At 41.4% G+C, this 21,534-nt stretch overlaps 1 protein-coding gene across 1 annotated transcript in view; it reads left to right on the top strand.

Annotated features, from left to right (window-relative positions):
• shank3a (SH3 and multiple ankyrin repeat domains 3a) overlaps positions 1 to 21,534 on the top strand; it is a 214,676-nt gene that overhangs the window by 187,928 nt on the left and 5,214 nt on the right. Inside the window, exons 16-26 of the mRNA XM_080304780.1 lie at positions 3,251 to 3,326; positions 4,488 to 4,532; positions 5,661 to 5,743; positions 6,831 to 6,955; positions 7,209 to 7,344; positions 11,139 to 11,219; positions 11,403 to 11,426; positions 11,790 to 11,917; positions 12,126 to 12,231; positions 12,844 to 13,370; positions 13,469 to 15,564. Of these exons, the coding sequence (XP_080160906.1) occupies positions 3,251 to 3,326; positions 4,488 to 4,532; positions 5,661 to 5,743; positions 6,831 to 6,955; positions 7,209 to 7,344; positions 11,139 to 11,219; positions 11,403 to 11,426; positions 11,790 to 11,917; positions 12,126 to 12,231; positions 12,844 to 13,370; positions 13,469 to 15,564 (3,427 nt within the window). The remainder of the gene's footprint in view (positions 1 to 3,250; positions 3,327 to 4,487; positions 4,533 to 5,660; positions 5,744 to 6,830; positions 6,956 to 7,208; positions 7,345 to 11,138; positions 11,220 to 11,402; positions 11,427 to 11,789; positions 11,918 to 12,125; positions 12,232 to 12,843; positions 13,371 to 13,468; positions 15,565 to 21,534) is intronic.

The raw sequence follows: 21,534 nt of genomic DNA, 5'->3' as shown, positions 1-21,534 counted from the left end.
AAGGGGCTCAAAGAAAACACCCCGACACCATTATACCACCATTACCACCAACCTGAACTGACGATATAAGGCAGGATGTATCCACGTTTTCATGTTGTTTAACCCAAATTCTGACCTTAACATCTTAATGTTGCCCATCTAATCGAGACTCATTAGACCAGGCGACATTTTTCTAATCGTCCATTTTCCCATTTTAACGAGACAGTGTGAATTGTAGCCTTGGTTTCCTTTTCTCAGCTGACAGGAGTGGCACCTGGTGTGGTCTCCTGTTGCTGCAGCCCATCTGCTTCAAGATTTAATATTTTGTGCATTTAGAGCTGTTCTTCTGCAAACACTGGTTGTAACAAGTGGTTATTTGAGTCACTGTTGCCTTCCTATTAGCTCAAAGCAGTCTGGCCATTTTCGCCCAGAGAACTGTCGCTCACCGGGTATTTTCTCATTTTCAGACCAGTCTTTGTAAACCCTAGCGATAGTTGCGTGGGAAAAATCCCAGTAGCCCATCTGGCACCAATAACCAATCCACATTTAAAATGAACTGAAATCACATTTGCTTTCTATGATGTTTTGTTACAACTAAAGCAGGTTAGAATTGGTTAGAGCAGGTTGTCTTGACCATGTCAGCATCCCTAAATGCACTGAGGTGCGGCTGTTGGATTGGCTTATAAGATATTTGCCTTACCGAGCAATTGAGTCTCTACATATAGATTTAATATTAAAATGAATCTATATGTATAGATTCAATACATAATAAAAATGATAATAGCTTTTTGTTTACAGTGGAGCCCTGTGTCTCATCTTTTGTTTTCTGCTTTTGTGTGTATGGGTCTGTGATAGATGGAAGTATATTGGAGGTTATCTCTGCTATGAGGGCCCTGTCTTTAGATGCTCCTGGGCTGTACATGACAGTTGTGATGAATAAGTTGCATTTCACACTTCTGGACCGTATCACATGGTACACATGGTGCACAAACACACATACACACACAAACTTAGATGCACACACTCTAGTAGAAACAGAAATACAAATGCTGCATCTGTTGCTTTCAAGCACTATTCAAACAAACAAATGCAGTCTTCTTAGCTAAACCATTACTAAACAAACAAGTGCTCAGCAGGAACAGCTTTTGCGTACGACATCGATGACCACTGGATGAAAATAATTTACATTTTCGATCCATTGCAAGTTATTACTAATCTGGCCAAAGTGCAACCTACTTTTTATACACACACACACACACACACACACACACACACACACACACACACACACACACACACACACACACACACACACACAAATAATGTGTGTGTGCAACTCCTAAGGAATTTGTCTCAGGAAGGGCATCTGGCACAAAAATCTACCCAATCAAACATGCAGAGCTACCTGCTGTGTTGAGCCCTTGTGAATAAGTGTGTAGGCAAATCATGTGGTCACTTAATATATAAATACAGAACCTAAGATACATGAAAGTCTGTCATTAGCCATAACTCTTATTCATATTCAACTGGTACGTGTATGTGTGCATGAAAGCTGAGTCTAGCCCTAAAAGAAAGCCTCTGAAGGTGTGGGAGAAGACAAGTCCTGACTCATCTATGACTTTCTCCCCAAATATCACCTCTTTTTTCATTACGACTTACCTTTGACAGGCTGTGCTAACAAAATGCCATGTCTTTCCTCCCCAGACCGGATGTAGAGTAACCTTCTAACCTAAAGAAAATACCAACTCACCCTTCTTTTCCCTTTACTTTAATTGATAGATGTACACTGTACAGTAATTGTATTTTAGTTGGATATTTTGAACTCTATACATTTTAAGTTGACTGGGCTTTTTATTTGGTGTCAGAGAATTCAGAGAATTTATTTAATTACATTTCTCACCTGAGCTGAAAAAGACATTCAGATTAACACTCATTCTAACATACAAAGGATGAAGAAAGCCACGCAGTTGGAATCATGCTGAAACAAATCTGCAAGATTCAGAGTGATTCAGATTCATAGAGCACAGCTTGATTATGAAAAACAGGCATGTTCAGGCAAACAAGATAATTGTGAAAACACAGATATAAAAAATGAAGAGGAAGGTCAGAGAGTAAAAACAGTGGCTAAGAGGTTAAAGTTAACTGCTGCTAAATCCCTTTTCATTTTTTGCCCTTTTGCCGTGTCACCAAGTGTCAGTGGATGCACTTATCAAAGCTTCAAGTTGTTCTCAGCTGACAGTCGGTCACTCACACAGTGAATCAGATTGACAGGATAAAGTGGATCTGGAGATGCCAGCCAGTTCAAGACTGCTCACTCACTTTGACCTCTTTCCATTTTCGTTCTTTGCGAGTCTTCTTTTTCCTTTTCACATATACATCTTCTCTCGTTTGCCTGTATTGGAAAGTAAAGCGACAGGAGGCAAGCATGCGACCAAGTTTGCCAAGCAAAGTCATAGGAACATGCTGTGTGTCTCACATCAACACCACTCTTGCTTTCACAGCCTCGTCCAATTAAGAGCTTGTGTGTGCCGTGCAGTGTTTAGTCAGCCAATCGGCTGTTTAGTGGAGATGTATTGTGCTGTGTATTATTGGGATAGAAAAAGGGCATCAGCACTCCTATAGGATAACATCACATATAGTGACAGAAACCACATGCACACGGTGCATACACACACAGTATTCAATGAGCGTCTAATCAAACACATTTGCCTTTAAAAGAAACACTTTGAGGGCAGAATTAGGCAATTACTTCACTGTTTCAAAAGCAAAAAATTACCATAGAACAATTATACTCTATGATAAATGAAGCATGTTAATGATAATTGCTTCTCTGTGGTAGCTTAATTCCTCTCTGTGCTCATCGAATTAGATTATTACTGACATTTTTATACTAACATGCTAAGAACTGGGGCTGACACAGCCTTGACATTTTTGGAATCTTGTGGATTTGTATAAAGTCATTAGCTGGACTAAATCTGATTTAAAAAAATCAACTGTGTACTTCCTAAAACATATTCAAGTAAAGCATTATTGGGATATTTTTAATTTCAGCTTATTTACGGAGATCTGTATACACTGGCAATGTGGCTTTTAAGACAACACACTTCACTTGAACATCTGTTATTAAATCATAGTAATAATTTAGGCAGTTTGATGATGTAAGTGTTTAATGGTCTATATGACCTTGTAGGTAGATCAGTTACCTCCAATATATGTTTTTATAGCATCAAAAAGTATATCACTCAACCAATCCTTTAAATCTATTTTACAGAGACACGGGAGGACCGCACTAAGAGACTGTTCAGACACTACACTGTGGGATCTTACGACAACTTCACCTCATACAGGTACAACCTCTAACTCTGAGCTAGCATCCTACAGCATTGTCTAGTAGTGTATATTGTACTGCTCATTGCACTGTACTGCTGGTCATATCACACACGGTTTCCTTGTCTTAACAGGGTCAGTGAAGTTCATTTGTGCTGTAGAGGTGCTGCCATCTAAAGGCATGATCCTGCTAGTGCACACAGTTCTGATTCTAAAATGCACACAAATGATATTACATAACTCTCTTATACTGTCTGTATGTAAGGGTGTTCACTATGCATGCATAGCACATACTCTCCATTTATGTCTGTCTTCACATTCATCAATTTTGATTCACTTGAATTTCTTCATAATCTAATCTTTTATTCTTTTTTAAGTTTTGTTATCCTGTCCAAATCTCGAGATGACATTTATTATGTACAGAGTGTGAGTGATCCCTCTCTTCCAAATTAGATGTACTAGCTGAGCATTTTGTTGTCATGCAAATTCTCACTCTAATGCCACAGTTTATCGGTTAGAGACACAGAGCTGGTCTGCACGAGCATTGTTTCGACCTGCTTCCTTTGCCTTTCATAAAATGTCATCTCCTTGCAATCTAGGTTTTAGTCAAAGTAAGTGTTGCTTCTGTTTCCACAGCCACAGACTTTTTGAGTTACCATTACTAAAGCTGTGAACCTGTGATAGTCTGCATATACGTTTTTGTTTTAGAATGGGTGCTAACTATAACTAAACATAGTTCTGTTTCTGTTCAGAGGCTCTGAAGTACAAATTAAAGTTCCTTGAAGTCAGTAAAGTACCAGTTGCACACGAAGGACACACACTTGAGTTATACTTGAGTTTCTTCATCCGAGCTATTGTCTGCAGAATATTAGAATTGCAAATGTCAAAGGACAGGTCTATTTTGAGGAAACATTTACCGTTGATATGTGAAAAGTGAGTATTTTTTCTTTATCGAGTTATGTAGGCGGGTAGATGTTCTGAACAAGGACAGCGAGCACATTGCATTAATGCAGTATTTCGTGTCATAGAGCAGAGATGGAAGCATACCAGATAAAAGGGTTTGGACTGAAGCAAAGTATCTTAGTGGTGCTTAACCAACTCATTTTCCTGTGCATAATAATTAGTGCATAAGTGGTTTCATATCTCTTTATGAAACCAAATCTTTGACCTCCTTCCTGCAGAAAGGTTTGTTATGGTTCTCCTGGCTCCAGCAGCAGGAGCTCTGGGTAAGTCTGAGAAAGTGGAGTGTAACTAAGCTAATGACTCTGCAGCCACCCACTGAGTTGCAACCTGAACCACAGCCCTTTCTAGATCTGCATCTTCTGTCAGGAAAGATGAATGATACTGCTGAAACTTTCAAAATTCTGTAAAGCTAATAGATTTTGTAAAGGCGTTCAGGGTGTAAAGTGTGAGCAGTCCCCCTCAGTCTGTGCTGTTAAAAGAATGGAACATTTATTAGATTTATTAGATTTGAGTTAAGGAATATTGCATTATTCAGGCCACCTTTCTTCAATTTTCCTTTCTATTAAAAATTTTATGTTACCGTTTATCATAAGGCATGATTAAAATATCTTTTAGTTAACTCCCTTCCTTCATTTCACATCTTTGGGCATCAGAAATTTTGATTTAATCCTCACACAACAATCCATACTGCAGATATTTGCTTTGCTGCTTTACTAACTCTACTTTCTGCTCACAGGCTTTAAAAACATATGCATGAGCACCTCAGCTTAACACCGCCTACCTGCCTTCACCACTGAACTCTCAGAAAAATCAGACAGTTATGAACTGCTCACTTACTGTTTCCACTGCCATTAGTCAAGCCACAGTATTACATCTGAGCCAGCTCTGTCAGTTTCTTTCACAAAGTCCCTCAACACACTCCACAGCTGCAGTCTCATCTGAAGGATCAGCTAGAAGATTGATTCACTCTTAGGTTTTATCCCATAGATACTTCAATCATGAGGACTTTCTCTCACCTGCTCATTCTCTAGCGCACTTTTTCATGTTCTGTCTTTCTACTTGTGAGTGTGTTTGTGTGTGTGTGTCTTGCTTTCTTTCTTAAAATGCTAGTGCGGCACCTGGGAAACCTGAGCTGTGGTGTCTTGCTTGGCTTTTAACTTGATTGAGAGAGGAAGTACATGTACACGTGTGTGCGCGTGCGGTTTTGTGTGCGCATATGTGTGTGTGTGTGTTTGTGTGTGCGCGCCTCACCTCCACCTCCTCCCTCTTCTCAACTCCCACCGACCGACCCGCTTTACTCCCCTGCCCTTTCTCTCGCCCCTCTCTCTTTGTGTCCGTGTGAGGAGGATGTTGGATTCATACCTGCTATCCCCCTGCTCCTCTCTTCACAGTGACTATATCATAGAGGAGAAGAATGCTGTTTTACAGAAGAAAGAAAATGAGGGGTTTGGCTTTGTCCTGCGGGGAGCCAAAGGTGAGCGATGCACATACAGATACACGCCAGTGCCATTCACAAGGTTTTCAAGGTGTGCGAGTGTTTTGGTCTGAGAAGTAGCTTGTTGATCTGAGTCACTGACTACGGCTCAGTCAGTATTGTTACCGTGTGAGTCAACAACACAACCAGCTTTGGTCAACACTCAGTTTGTGTACTCAGTTGCACTCAGGTTTCTGGGTATGTGTTTGTGCGAATGCATGTGGCCCCTTTGGTGGTGTCATCCTTGGCTGAGCTGTCATCTAGCTGTCCCATCTGTTCCCTGCACATGGCGTTGAGTTTTAGTAGAGAAACACTCTACACTCTCTCTCTCCTCCTCTCTCCTCTTTGTCTCTTCTTGTTTTTGTTCCTCTTCGCTCTCCTCCACCTCCTTCACATCCTTCCTGTTCATTATCCTCTCAAAATATTATCATACCTTCTGCACTTTAACCGAAATCGGCTCTCTACTCATCTCCATCACCGCAAATTCGTTTTACTCACGCACGTGCCAGCTCCCTCCCTGCTCGGCATGGTTACCATGGTAACCCCTTTCAGACACCTTGCCGGGAGTCTTAGTGTGCTTTACTGCTCCATCACTCACCACCGTGGGTCTTGGCTCGCCCGTCTCTCTCTTTCAGTCGGTCTTTTACTCCTCACTACCCTTAAACACACACACTGCAGTTCACTTAGTGGTCCTCTGAGAGCTCTCATATGTCAGTGATTTAGCTGGATTCACTCCAACATTAAATGGAGTACATGAAAGCCCGCTCACTTTACGAAATATTCTTAAGTATTGCATGTCTGCTTTTTAGTCATGCTATAATAATTATGTTTGTATGGAACTATAAGCTTCAGTAACACTGTTTAGATGCAGCAGAAATAAACTCAGTGCTAATGTGTTCATTAAATAAATTGGTTAAGAGAAATTTTAATTATTGTTGCGATTATTGCTTGAGAGGAAAATAAAGGAGCATTTGGAGCATGTGATACATGATCTGTTCTAACTTTCCAGTGAAGCAAAAGGAAGCTATAAATACTTCTTTATTTGACGACGTGGGTTTAAAACTTTTTAAAAACTATTTCTTCCCAGCTGAGACGCCCATTGAGGAGTTCACTCCCACCCCGGCGTTCCCTGCCCTTCAGTATCTGGAGTCTGTTGACGTGGAAGGAGTGGCCTGGAGGGCCGGTCTAAGGACAGGGGACTTCCTCATTGAGGTGATAAAAATTGCCTCATTATTCATCTTGATTTGTATACATTTCACTCCTGAAAGAAGTGTAAATGTCCATAGATCCAGATGAAAATGCAAAGTAAATGTGTGGTTTAATCGTGTAAATTTCCCTCTGTAGCTGAATATAGTGCTTTAACTATGCTTTTATCAGCATAAAAGCAAAAAATTTAAATAAAACAGGAACTAAGTTGTATGTTTCTTGCTTCCTGTTCTGTCTTTGTTGGTGCATTTTCTCTCAGGTAAATGGGGTGAATGTTGTGAAGGTGGGTCATAAGCAGGTGGTATCCTTGATCCGCCAAGGGGGCAACAGACTGCTGATGAAGGTGGTTTCAGTCACTCGCAAACCAGAGACTGAGGAAGTTGTTCGCAAGAAAGGTACATACTTATTTGTACTCAGCAAAATCATAACACAGTAGTAGGCATTTTATAAACATTACTAGTAAATTAATCAGTTGTGCTGGAATGTGTGAGAAAACATGACCTTACGCATTCTCAGGAACTGTTTTGGTCACTTGAAACAATTCTGTTAAGTCTTGGGTATGTATCAAGGACAAACGCTTTCATCTGTTCCTTTCAGTTGGAGAATAAAGTGGACAACTAAAAAATTTTGCTCTTATTGTTTTGGGATCAAGAGTTGAGAGCGTGGGGGAGTTGTAGCTTTCTACACTGAATATGCAAAATGTATTCACACGTTGGCTCAGATATATCTAGGCCATTAATGCAACAATGGACGGATTTTTAAGCTTATTCATAAATTTACAACATATTCTACATGGCTTGATTACATTAGATTGCCCTTCGAGATATTTTATGTGGTACGTGAAGCTCCTGTTGCGATGTTTGTTATTTGTAAATTAATTTTATCAGGTAATGGAGACATATATGTTGATTTTTGTGTACAGAGGGAGATACGTGTGTATTGTCTGGGTAATTTCTACCACGTTTCCCTGCTGTAAATTCATGTAGTTTCCATGTCAACCACAGCTCAGATTACTCAGCTCCCACACAGTCCTGGCACAATGACCTCAGAATTGTGTACACTGCAGCGTGTCCGTCTGTGTGTGTGCTTTTATGCATGGTAGAGTGGTGTGTGCACGTCCTTTGTGATTTTTGAGATACAGACAGTGATAAATGAGTTTGACCTAGTTTCACTAGGACAGTACTGTATCAACTTAATTCTGCTACTCAGGGCTTAATGGTCTCTTAATCTCTCTTTCTTCCTCTTTCTGTCTTTCTTGCCTTAATATCATTTCTCATGCTTGTCGCTTTTAAATAAACCCAGTCTCTTAGTATCATTCATTCATGTAGAAGTCAAATTAGCATGTTTTGACCCCAGAAAGGTCCACTTATTAGCTTTTTTTTTAACCTTTCAACTTCCCATCATGGTGCCATTTTGCCAATTGACTACACCAATCGTAATTTAATTAAAGTAAAAGTTGAAGGTTTTGGAAATCTTTTGTACTTCCTGGTGTCAGTTGATTAAAAAAGACACTACCTCTCTTATTCTTGTCTCTAATGAGAGGCTACAGTCTTTGCACGTAATTCAACACAAAGATAAAGTCTGCCTCTAAAATCTCACTATTTAACATGCCGATGACAAAAACACAATCCATGCAAAAACTGAAATGTAAAAATAGCAGTTTTTCTTTTTTGTAGGTTTTGTGAGCATCCTCTTTGACTCTGAAGAAAATACTGGGGCAGTGCCATTTACACCTACAATTTCAATTCAGTTTTATTTATATAGTGCCCATTCAAAACAACACTTTGTATTGTAGGATAAAAACACAACAGTATTAGAGAGAAAACCCCAACAGTTAGACTACCTGCTGTGAACAAGCACTGGGCAACAGTGGGAAGAAAAAACTCCCTTTTAACAAGAAGAAAACTCAGGCAGAACCAGGATGATTGTGTTGGAAGCTTAGGGGGAAGAGAACAGAGCAGAGGGAGAGAGGATAAAAAACACACTATAGGAGAGAGCCAGAGTTGAATAATTACTAATTCTGCTTTAAATGTCTGAATAAATTAGTGGTGCATAAACACATGGTGAGTGAAAAGAGCTGAGTGAACAAGAAAGTCAGACAGGTATGAAAAGGTTTTATACTTGGGCTACACTCGGGCTTTTGCTGATAGCACTAACTATGCTAAGCTAGGCTAATTTGCTGGTGCACAAATGTAAATATAATATTGATCATTTAATTTTACTCTTAGACTCAAGTGAAAAGGATTTTCTCGAGATGGTGTTAATTTTTTTTAATGTAACTTGTTATTTGCTTTGTTTTGGGGTTGTTTTTGTTTTTGGCATCCCCATCATGCGTTTGGCACTTTGTTAATATTTTATAAATATTTAATTAATGAAATTGTTAAGTGAGACCGCATGACTGCAAGGATTTGGGATTAATGTGGGTTGCAGAGGGGCTTGCACACCAATTTTTCCAAAGCTGCTTTACTGTAGCCAACGTTAAAGCTTTCTTACCTCTGCTTATGTCAAAGCTTCTAAGGCCAGATATTTAGTAGGTGAAAGAGAAAGTAGACAGTAAAGATAATCACTGGTAAGATTCCTTTATTGTCAACTGAAGAAAAAATGTGGAGACAGATTGAAATGATGAGACAGACAGTGCAAACAGCTATAGAGTAGATGGGGTGTATCTGGCGTTTCATGGGTGGGAATGAAATTCTTCATTCCTTTTTCAAACTTTTCTTAAATGCCTTTTTTTTGCACCCTAATCAATATTGAACACCCCCTCCTGCTGCTCATATCCTCCAGTGGGACTTGGTGTGCTGCACCTTTACACAAACGCACAGAAACATGCAGACACACACGGACCCGCGAGCGAACACACATTCTCTGCACCATGCGTGGCCTCACTACTGCCACCGTTGCCATGGTGACTACACTGCATGTTTGAATTAAGCATTACATTACAGCAAAAGCAACTCTCTCTCCCTCTGAGTCTGTCTCTGTTCCTCTCTCTTTCGCCTTCCTCCTCCATCTCCTCTGCTCCCTGCTCCTGTACCAGAATGTGCAGGCTTGTGAGGAAATGAAGATGTTTGATAAGGACAGTACCCAGGATGGCGTATGTACACTAGATCTGCGGCTGCTGGCGGCAGCAATGATAGTTATGCTCTAGTAAGGCATTGAGGCAACTGTGGGATTTGGAGATCTATCGCGCTACAGTGGTGCATTGAGTGGAGTGTTGGCTGGTCTATCTCAGATAGCGTGAGCTCATCTAGTTCTGTCGTGTGGTATTGTTGGGAAACTTGGTTATAGCATGTAGAGAATGCAGCTATATGTGGTTTCACTGTCAGACTGCATGGCATTGGTGTTGTTACTGCAGGTTTAACATGATTTTAAAATCAGTTGCTGCGTTGTTTTTTACATTACGTTCATTTCAGTGCTTAGTCTAACCTATTTTTAGTCCCATAACTCTATAGTTTGTTTTTGAAGCTAAGATTTGGTAGATATGATTTACTGCTTTGACTGGGACGATTGCCCTGTGTGTATAGTAGGATTGGGAGGCTCCCACAAGCTGTGGGATATAAAGTCTGCAGTGCATCGTTTTCCTTAGCTGTTGAATTTACTATCATCTCTTCATCTGTCAGCCCACATGTCATTATGTGCACCCTCAAGGAATTTTCTCTGGGGGAGGATATGCATGTTTGTATAAGCTGGTTCATTAATGTGTGCCTCTGTCTGATACACATCTGCTAAATTCTAGGCAGGCAGCATATTAAAAGTAAGATGGACGACTTTCTCCCTCTCCTTTCCACACATTTCTTACTTTTTCTGCCTATTGTGGCGGACAAACTCTATTGTTCTTTGTTTACTGGGAGGACTGACCTGTACATTTCCACCCAATGGGCTCCTCAACAGAGAGGAATTCTTGCAGCACAGAGACTAAAAAACTAAAAGTCTTGAAGACAGACTGATACATTTATAAGTCATCTGACAAACAGATAGCAAAATATGAAGAAGCTGGGCTCCAACCGTAGCGTGAACAAGGTCCTGACTAAGTGTGAAGCATCCAGTTCAACCGAATTTGACCAAATCAAATCAGTGAGGACAGGATGGGCTGGCCGTCTCGGGGATGCCAGGAGGGCACTGAGCCGCAAAGCCAAAGGATTTTCATCCCCCTCAAGTTCATCCTCAACTCCATGCCTTTTCTCCACAGCGCCGCCACCACCCAAGAGAGCTCCCAGCACCACCCTGACACTGCGCTCTAAGTCCATGACCGCTGAGCTGGAGGAACTAGGTGAGTGCCAAATAAGTGGTATGCAAACTCGACACTCTTTTTTTCCCCTCCTTTTCTGTCATATTTCTGCTTTGGCTTTGTCATTAAAACTTGGTGTGTCTCCTAACTTTTAGAATAGTCACTTCTGTTGGCTTGTTCTTGTCATTTTCCCTCCTCTGCTGACGCTATCTTTTTCCCACCAAGCTTCTGCTCGGAGGAGAAGAGGAGGTGAGTCTGAGACAAGAAATTGACATCTCTTTGGACGTCACAAAGATGATTTATCAATGATGTGTCAATTTAAGAACCGCTTATTAGAGCAGATGAGCAGAGCAGAAGAACACATGAGCCATGTGGACAGTCTACACTTTTCTGTCACTTATCGCTTCTTTCTTTCGTTCTTTTTTTTCTTTTTCCTGTATTTTATTGAGACAGGGTAGTGATTTTGTACAGTACCACAGAGCATGACCCCACACATATAGCTACATCTTAGAGGTGCCTTTGTATTCTTTATGGCGATATCAACATTTGGAATAGATGCCACAGCGTTTTTATGTCTCAGTATTTAGTTCTGGCCAATTTTCTTCTTAACAGAAAGACTAGATGAGATGTTGGCATCACAGGAGTCTATGTTGCGTTCTCAGCCCTCTGAGGCAGATTACAGAGCAGCCACTGTCAAACAACGGCCCACCAGCAGGAGAATAACCCCAGCAGAGATCAGTGTGAGTGCACCTACACACAGCACATTGGCAGACAGCATATGCTGCTCTGCTGGCATACATACAAACTCAGCGCACATACAAAAATACCTGGCCAACACGACATGCACTGCTGCGCACATTTATGCATATTCTTTGAATTAACCTATAGGAGTCATGGTGTGCTTTCAAGATTTTAAGATACTTTTCTTGTTTTTTTTTTTTCATGCAGTCACTGTTTGAGAGACAAGGGATGACTCTACATGGAGGTCTCCATCCAGGGATTGAGAGAGGTCACATACAACTACCAAAGGGCATGTCCAGGACCAAATCTTTTGGTAAAGCAATCACCCATCCTGTACATATTCAAATAAGGTGAATGATAGTGTAATTGTACCTAAAGTAGAGACTAGAATTTGAGGAAGCTTCATTGTGTTTTCATAATTTGTTTCAGGAGAACGACTAGGCAATACTGAGACTGAAGCTCGTTGTTAAGTCGTAATGTGCCATGTCAAAACTTGACTGATTAACAAATGTTGTCAGTTGACAGTGTGGGATATATAATTACTTGGCATTGACTGTTGAAAATTTGTAAATATGAATACTGGATACTGGAACAGATTTAGAAAGCAGTTGTTCAAGTAGCACAAAGCTTGTTTCAAAGTAGCTTAACATATATATTATTAATACGCAACTTTATTATTAAACATTATGCTTTTTGTAAGTATACTCATTAAATGAATCCTATGTGAGTCAAAAATAGAACTGTATGTTTTATTAAACTACTTTAATAATCGTGTTTTTTGACACCTGATACATATTATCTATGTAAGTAAACAAATTTACAGATGGATGCAGTACATTTTTTTATGTGGACCAGCTTGGCACTTTTTCAAGAGCTTGTTTATCACCAGATGATCTGTGCTCTTTGCTCTCTTTACCGTCATCAGGTGCCACTGAGGAGGATCGGCTGTCTGCTCTTGTAGGCGAGCACCGATTTCCCCGCAGTTCCTCTATGACAGACAGCCTCCGAGACCACTCACAACCCCACCCTATCCCTCCCCCTCCACAAACGGCACCTCCTCCTCCTCCTTACTATCTAGACACTGGTCCTCCCCCAGCTTTCTGCCCCCCTCCACCTCCATCGAGAACACAGAGTCAGGGCCATGAGCCTGCAGGACGTTCGAGCTTCAAGCCGTCCTCCTTGGACCTGCCTTACGAGGCCGCTCAGCGGCAGGCCACACACATTGAGAGACAGAAGAAAGCACGCTCCATGATCATTCTGCAGGATTCTTCTCATTTACCTGTTGAACCTACAGAAATTCCACGTCCTTCTGCTGCTACTCCACCTGAGCGAATCAAAAGGAAAGGTCGGGTTATTGACAACCCTTACGCAAACGTGGGTCAGTTTAGCATTGGACTGTACACACCTACCAAGCCCCAAAGAAAGAAGAGTCCTCTGGTGAAACAGCTACAGGTAGGTGGAATGTTATCGATGCTATCTGATTTTGTTGCTTTCATTTGAATGTAAAAAAAAAAAGAAGGAACCTGATTTTTTTGGTCTCTACACTGCAGGTGGAAGATGCACAAGAAAAAGCTAGTTTGGCCTTAGCTGCTGCCCACTCGCGAGAGAGCTCACCCTCAGGACGACACCCACTTACCTACGGGCACACACACACCAGCCGTGCAGACTACTACCAGCAGCAGCTGATGGCTGAGCGAGAGCGTATGCGTGTTCAAGGAGAGATGATGTTTCAGGGCAAGGGCCCCTTTGCCGCTGCAATTGCTGGAGCTGTAAAGGATCGTGAGCGTCGCCTAGAAGAACGGAGGAAATCCACTGTCTTCCTTTCTGTTGGGACCATGGAGGGGGCATCTACCACCAGCTCTGATTCCCCCTCTCTGACTCAGTCTCACTCCATCGATGAACGGATGCTGACACGAGAGCTGGGACAGCTGCCTCCCCCTGCCTTGGCTCTGAGCCCCTCACCTAGTGGGACCACCTTTATCCATCCACTTACAGGAAAGCCTCTGGACCCCAATTCACCACTGGCTCTTGCGCTGGCCGCAAGGGAGAGGGCACTGACCTCCCAGAGCCAGTCCCCTACTAGCAGCCCAGAGCCTCGGACTAAACAAGAGCAATTAGGCCAGGGTGTAATATTCATTGACACTCAGACCAAAGAGTCTCCACATGGGGAAGGGGCAGCTACATCTCCCCCTTTTTCACCTAAAAGCGCCAAGGTAGCGGGTTTCGGGGTTGGATCCTCCGCAGCATCAATTTTATCCCCGCAGCCCACCAAGCCACAGTGGGCTGCATCTTCGTCACCTGTATCATTCCGGCAGGAGATGGAGGCCAGGATAGAGGAAAGGAAGGAAGAGAAGAGGTTAGAGGATAAAAAGAGTATGTTGATCAGTATTATGGATACATCACAGCAGAAGACAGCAGGGCTAATCATGGTCCATGCCACCAGTAATGGGCAGGCTGTTGGAGTGGATTCAGAACAAGAGCAGACACCTGCCCCAGCCTCCATGGAGCCCAGCAAATCACCAAGTCCACGCGCTAAATCCCCCAGTCCCAGTGTCGCCCAGCCCCAGACCCAGCTCCAAGCTCAGAGTTCTGCCAGTCCAGTCCAAGAGAAGGGTCTGGCTCAGGGAAGCTCAGAGGAGGATGTGGATCCGTACACAGTAACCCTTCCCCCTGCCATGTTATCCTCCAGCGATGAGGAAACACGAGAGGAGCTACGTAAGATTGGAGTTGTTCCGCCACCAGATGAGTTTGCTAATGGGCTACTGGCACAGGCACAAGGGGCGCCAGTGTCTCCAGCTAAGCCTGCTGTGTCTCCCGCCACCCCTGCAACACCAACGCCACAAACGCCCTCAACCCTAGCAACGCCAGCTGTGACCCCCACTCAGCCTGCTCAACCCCTGCCTCCACCCAGTGCAGCAGCTGTCTCAGGGAAGCCCTCTGACCCTCTGGAGCCCCCACCGGTGGGTGAGTCTGGCTCTGCGGCTGACTCAGGCGTGGAGGAAGCTGACACGCGCAGCTCCAGCGAGAGAGAGCGAGACCACCATCTCGAGACCACCAGCACCGTCTCCACGGTTTCCAGCATGTCCACATTGTCCTCAGAAAGCGGCGAGCCTGCCGACACACACACCACGCACACCTCCTATGCCGACGGGCAGACATTTGTGCTCGACAAGCCGCCAGTGCCTCCTAAGCCCCGACTAAAATCCCAGATAGGAGGCAGTAAAGGCCCCGTCACTTTCAGGGACCCTCTGCTGAAGCAGAGCTCTGACAGCGAGCTGCTATCACAGCAGCAGGCTGCTGCCCTGGCTGCTGCTGCAGCTGGAGGAGCTGGACTCCCCCCAGGTGGTTCAGCCTCAGTTACTGGTCTAGCCCCCACCAAGCCACGCTACCTCTTCCAGAGGAGGTCCAAGCTATGGGGAGACCCAGTGGAGCCCCGTGGCCCAGGAGTGGGGCTAGGTATTGGGAGTTTGGGAAATCTTGGTGGGCTGGGACTGGGGCTGGGTGCAGATGAGGGAGCAAAACCATCTGTTATGGGAGAGCTCAGTTCACGACTACAGCAGCTAAATAAAGACACCAGATCACTAGGAGAGGAACCTCTGGGAGCATCACTTGATCCAGGAAGGAAGTCACCTGTGGCAGGTGCCAGGTAAGACACGATCTTATAAAGTAAGAGAACAAAGGGTTTTAATAAAAAAAAACAAATCCTTTTAAGTTTCATTCTTATCCTTTCTTTATGTAGTGGTAGAGTAAAAAAAAAAATCAAGCATTGTGTGTTTTTGATTTATTTAAATTACTTCTTGACACTGAGTTAATTATTTTCTCTAGTTTATCAGCATTTTTATTATATCACTTTATTTGCACCAGTGTCTGTTGTTATCTTCCATTGTGCATTCTTTTTATAAGCTAGTACATTTCTGTTTAAGTTGTGATGGTAAATAGTAATGATATCAGAGGTCACTACCATTGTTGGTGCTAGTTTCCCTGACAATATTAGTGGAACAGCATAGTTAATATATCCTATAACATTAGCAGGTCATGTTTTGGTCTTTAACATCCGTAAGAAGAAGACTTCTCACATAGCAGCAGCTGTCTCAGGGTTAACTGAAGCACACTGGTGTTTTTGTCTGATATCTGTGGGTTTCTTTTTTCACACCTTACCTGAAAGTACAATGAAATCCTTTATATTTCTGCAGATGTGAGGACACCGAAGAGAGTAAACCTTAAGGTTATAGACTCTAGGGTAAACCAAAGCTTTTTTTAAAATATATTTTACATAACGAGTCTATCAGCCCATTGAAGGAGAACAGTACTTATATACATCTTTTTTTTCATTAATATTCTTTGTACTGTTATTTGTTACCTTGTTTGCATCAGCTGATTCCCTCACTGACACTTGTACAGTCCCTCAAGAATCATTAAAAAAGACAATTGAAGTATTACTACACCACAATGTTTTTCAAGAAATGATTGTTTTTAGAGATACAGTACAGTAGTACTACAGTTGATGGCTCCTTGTTTCCATAGTTACAGCTGTACTCCTTTGCTTCCTGTTAAGTGTTCTGTGTTGGTAAGAGTAGACGGTAGCAGTTGATAAGCTAGTGGTGTGTGTGTGTGTGTGTGTATATGTGTGTGAGTGTGTGTAGTAGATTATCCGTTGGTGCAAACAAGGTAACGGGGCTTGGAGGCACGTACTTCCTGAAAGCTTCTCCTCATCTCTTGCACAGTCTCACTTCTGGGTTCTAACCTATGACCCTGCTAGTAGCTCCCCTTCCAGTGTTTCCCAAAGCCTTTGTTCAAATAGTGCATAATACATCCTCATATACACTGCTCTTTGCGGTCATCGCTGATAATAATTGATAAGACAAGAGACTTTATCATCAGTGATAACCTCAAAGGTTCAAGGATGTATTTTAACAAGTATTTGAACCTGTCTGAACTATAATGGTGTGTGCCATGTTGAAATCCATCCACTCACAATCTCAGCATTAACAAGGCTGTTAATGCCGAGATTACCAGACAAAGTCTGACCCCGTCAAAAGTCTTCAAGAGTCATGTTGTCATAAGTGGTGGGATCTTCTCTTTTGATTTCCTCCAGTATAAAGCAACCGGCTTCAGACTGGTTGTATTTTTGTGGCTTGACAGGCTGGTAGTTAACATCTGAGGTTAGAAGGACAGATGGTATCTTTTATTGGCTGCCCACTGAAGTGCTACTCATTTAATACAATTGACAGGACGGGATGTTAAATGCATTGTCATGGAGTCGTGGATCTGTCTCAGCCTTACAAAGAGCTCTGTGGTTTGTGATCACTTTTTTAGATGCAGTTGAGTTGGATTTTCTTTCACAGCCTTCTTTCAGCTTCTCTGATTTTTTTTTCTTGTATCATATTCTCTCTATGTGAATATTGGGAATGGAAGAAGTTGCTTCCACCATACTTCACTGCTGCTAAGAGGAGCTGAAAGATATGAACAGACGATATTACATTGACAAGATGTCAAAACATACTTTTCATAGTCTTCTCATCATGGTGACATCAGCGAAAGGACATGATCAACTTCACACACCAAAGCTTGTGCATCGCATTTTCATGTTTCCATCCACGAGTCAGTGGAATCAGTTACAGCGCTGACTGGGAAAGAACAATGAGAAAGTCTTTGTAGAACTAATCACCATAGAGCTACAAGTTAATGTCCATTCACAGAATTTAATCCTTACTGTTGCTCTAGACAAGTATAGTTTGATGTTCCAACCCCTTAATGCCTAGTATATCATATTTGATACATACAGTTTTTGAGACTTCTACACAATCTGTGTTTTTTTTCCCTCAGAAAAACAAAATAAATTGTGCAATACATTTAAAAGAAATAGTTTTCAAAAAAAGGCCAGAGGTACGGTGGCCCTAAGAGGCCAAACGGACTGCAACTTAAGAAAACACCAGCAAAAAGAAAAATGCTGCAAAAGCACACAAAAGACAACGGAAATAGGAAAAAAGAAAACAGAAATAGGAAAAAACAGATCCAAAAGCACAAGGGAAGTGTTTCTGGGGAGACAATAGCCCGACGGACCAGTTGCAGGAACCAAAACATGCTAGGTAAGTGTGTTTTAATCTCATGATTCATATAATCGTGATGACGGATTTTTGGGCTAATAGTTAGGCTAACACACTTACCTCTCATCTTTTCTTTCCTCACAAAACCGATAGATCCTCTACTTCTTTTAAGTGTCTCCCAGCACAATTCTCAGCATATTTTGGTTCCTGCAACTGGTCCGCCGGGTTATTGTCTCCCCAGAAACACTTCCCTTGTGCTTTTGGAAATCTGCTTTTTCCTATTTCCATTTTCGTTTTTCCTATTTTCGTTTTTCCTATTTCCGTTGTGTGTGCTTTTGCGTTTTTCTTAATGCTGGTGTTTTCTTAAGTTGCATTCCGTTTGGTCTCTCAGGGCCTCCGTACACATGTAGCAAATATGATACAAAACTACACAACTAAAATATGCAAATTAATATTGATTTTGTTAAAAATAATTTTAAAAAATGTGACTTTCGGGCAATTATTTAATGGTTCAGGGTTAAAGCAATGTGTCTTTACAGAGGAATTCATTACTGCTATTAGAAACAGAAATGTGCTGTCCTAATACTTTGGTGTCCTAAATCCCTGTTTGTACAAGACACTGGACTTTTGGATGACCATAAATTAAATATGAAGCTCGAATTATATCAAATACAACATATCAAGTAAGACCGGTTCAGACTGGATTCACACCTTCCTAATGTTATCCAAATGAAGAGATCACCACTATCTACATGCTGACAGTTGATTGCCCTTGGCTGTAAAAAAGATGACTGCGCACACCATTATTTCTCTCTCTCTCCCTCTCTGCCTCTGTGTCTCTTCACCTGCTGTAGCATTTCACGTAGAGCATCAGCATCTCCGCACTCTTAATTGTCACGTTCGTCGATCACTTACCCCATCCCCTCTGTGCCCCATTTAAACCCCTTCAAAAACTACACTGCTGAATTTTGTCTCCACCTTGTTCATGTGCTGTGTATCAGAGCTTTGGGTCACGTACAAAAGTGTGTTTCTCATTTCTGTTGTGCTTTTTGGTTTTCTTTCCTTTGTTTTTTTATTTTATTTCTTTTTTAATGAAAGTTGCATAACTTTGTTTTGATTTTCAGTGTTTGTGTTGAGGATGGCCATGATCCTTGACTGTCTTGTATTTTAAACCATGATAAAACAGAATATGCTCCACCAAAACACACGTGCATTCACCGCTTATATACTGTGCTCTACATACAAATCCATGTTAAAAAAAAGATTATTTTCTTATATAAATGTATGTGAAACGAAGTACAAAAGCAGCTTTAAAAGTCAAGAGACATGTGCTGTCCTGTTGTGTTTCTTTATTTGTTCGTTTTTCTTTGTGCAGTGTTTGATATGTGAACAGTGTGCTCATTTCTCTCTCATGTAGCCCACTGGTCAGACCTTCAGGTGCTGAAACCCACTCTGCTGTCTTTGTCATGCTGACATGTAGAGCAACCCAAGCACAAAAATGCATTCATGCCCATCTACTGATGAACAGTCATACACTCACACAGTCACATACACCTATACATGTAGATGACGCACAGCAAAGACAGCGGAGCGGGCTGAGGCAGATTATAAGTCTGGTTGGCAGGCTGCGTCTCATTGAGTGATGCTAACATTCTCTCCCATTGCTCTCTCTCTGCTCACCTTGCATGCTCCGCCCTGCTGCTCTGATCTGATTGGTCTAGAACTGACTGTGCGCCCAGGAGGGCAGGACGACTGTGTAAGTGCGCATGGAGCTCATCTCATATCTGTCGGCTCCCCGTAGTCTGAACATTTTTCCAGCCCGAGTGCTGCTTAGCTACCGGTCTTTCATTACACTCTTTTACTCCAAATCTCACCCAATAAAAAAGTTTCAAAAACATGCAGGAGATGGAAAACGTGTGCTACACCTTCAGACATGTTAACGTGCATGAAAAAGACACCACTGTAGTAACTCAGTAGTTTAGTTTCTCCTATCAGTTTTTCCTTGCTTGCACAATGATAGCTAAAATTTCCTTAATTGTTTCCATCCCTCTTTCTTACTGTTCTTGTTCTTATACTAACGTTCAGTCTCTAAGACTGTCACAAATTTATGCTTCTAATAACTTTCAAAAAAAGAGTGATATATATATATATATGTTAAAAAAGGTGACTAAACTATTTAAACTATTATCCCATATCAGGTCACTATAAAAAAATAATAGTTATACCTCAGTGTTTACGTGAGTACGATCCTTCTTTCTCAGAGTTCCTAAATGCTAAACGTATTGCACTGAATTAAGTGTTAGCCAAGCTTCCAAGATCATTTACTCCTTTGATTAACAAGTAAATAATGCTAATTAGTGTTTAACAACAATTCCCACCTGTTTCTTCAAACAATGTAATTCGTGGTCATGAAATTGAATATTTACTGTATCCGTTTTTTTGAGTGAGTCAAAATGTAACTAATGTGCAAGAGAGCTGAAAATCAAATTTAATATTCTACTTTTAGATCTGCCTTCTGCATCTAAATTTGGATGTGTGTGTGTGTGTGTGCGTTTGTTTCTACAGAATTTGTCACACATTAGAAAATGAATTCTGCTTTCAGGTTAGTGATATCAGCAGTTTCAGTGTAACACAATACATCTGTTTAAACACTGTATTTGTAATCTAATGTTGGTCACACTAACCTATTCAAGGATGCTTATAGTAGGACTCAACAGCTTTAATTGAATTAATCATAGCAAAAACACGCTCATTAATGTCACAGGGACTAGGGGTTTTTATGGGTGTGAGTAAAAATTAGGGCTAGGGCTCTTATTTTGGAGAACTACCCTGTAGTCACTTGCATAGCTAGATGTTCTTAGTCTGACTAGTTTGATCTTTCTAACAGCCATTAACCTCTCTTCTGCACTAACCTACTTTAAAATGAATGACTGCTGTTTATATACATGCTGTGAAAGAGTATTTGCCCTCTTTCTGATTTCTTTTTTTTTTTTGACATATTTCTCGTACTTACATTTGTCAGATCATCAAACAAATTTTAATATTAGATAAACATAACTCAAATAAATACAAAAATGCAGTTTTAATATAATGATGTTATCGATTAAGGGAAAAAAGCTATCCAAAACTACCTGGCCCAATGAGGAAATACAATTGCCCACCTTGTTAAATCACAAATTCATTGTGACTAAATGTTTAGTTTCACTGGACATCCAAGCATGATTACTGCCACACCCTTGAATCAAGAAATCACTTAAATAGAACCTGTCTGGCAATATGAAGTAGGCTTTGAATGGCTAAAAACAAATAAAAAATGAATTTTGTAGTGGCCTAGTCAAAGCTTCAATCCTACCAAGGTGCCTTAGCATGACCTTAAACAGGCTGTTCATGTTCAAAAACCCTCCAGTGTGGCTGAATTAAAATAGTTCTGCAAAGATGAGAGGATCAGGATTCCTCCACAGTGTAAAGACTCATTGCTCATGCTTGATTGCAATTGAGTGGCATAACTAGTTATTAGGTTTAGGTGGCAACATTTCACGTTTGGATAAATTTTTTCCCTTAATAAATGT

The sequence above is a fragment of the Astatotilapia calliptera genome, chromosome 7 (genome assembly GCF_964374335.1).
Source record: "Astatotilapia calliptera chromosome 7, fAstCal68.1, whole genome shotgun sequence".
Taxonomy (NCBI): Eukaryota; Metazoa; Chordata; class Actinopteri; order Cichliformes; family Cichlidae; genus Astatotilapia; species Astatotilapia calliptera.
Note: the sequence above shows the minus strand (reverse complement) of the source record. Positions and strands in the feature narration are given on the sequence as shown.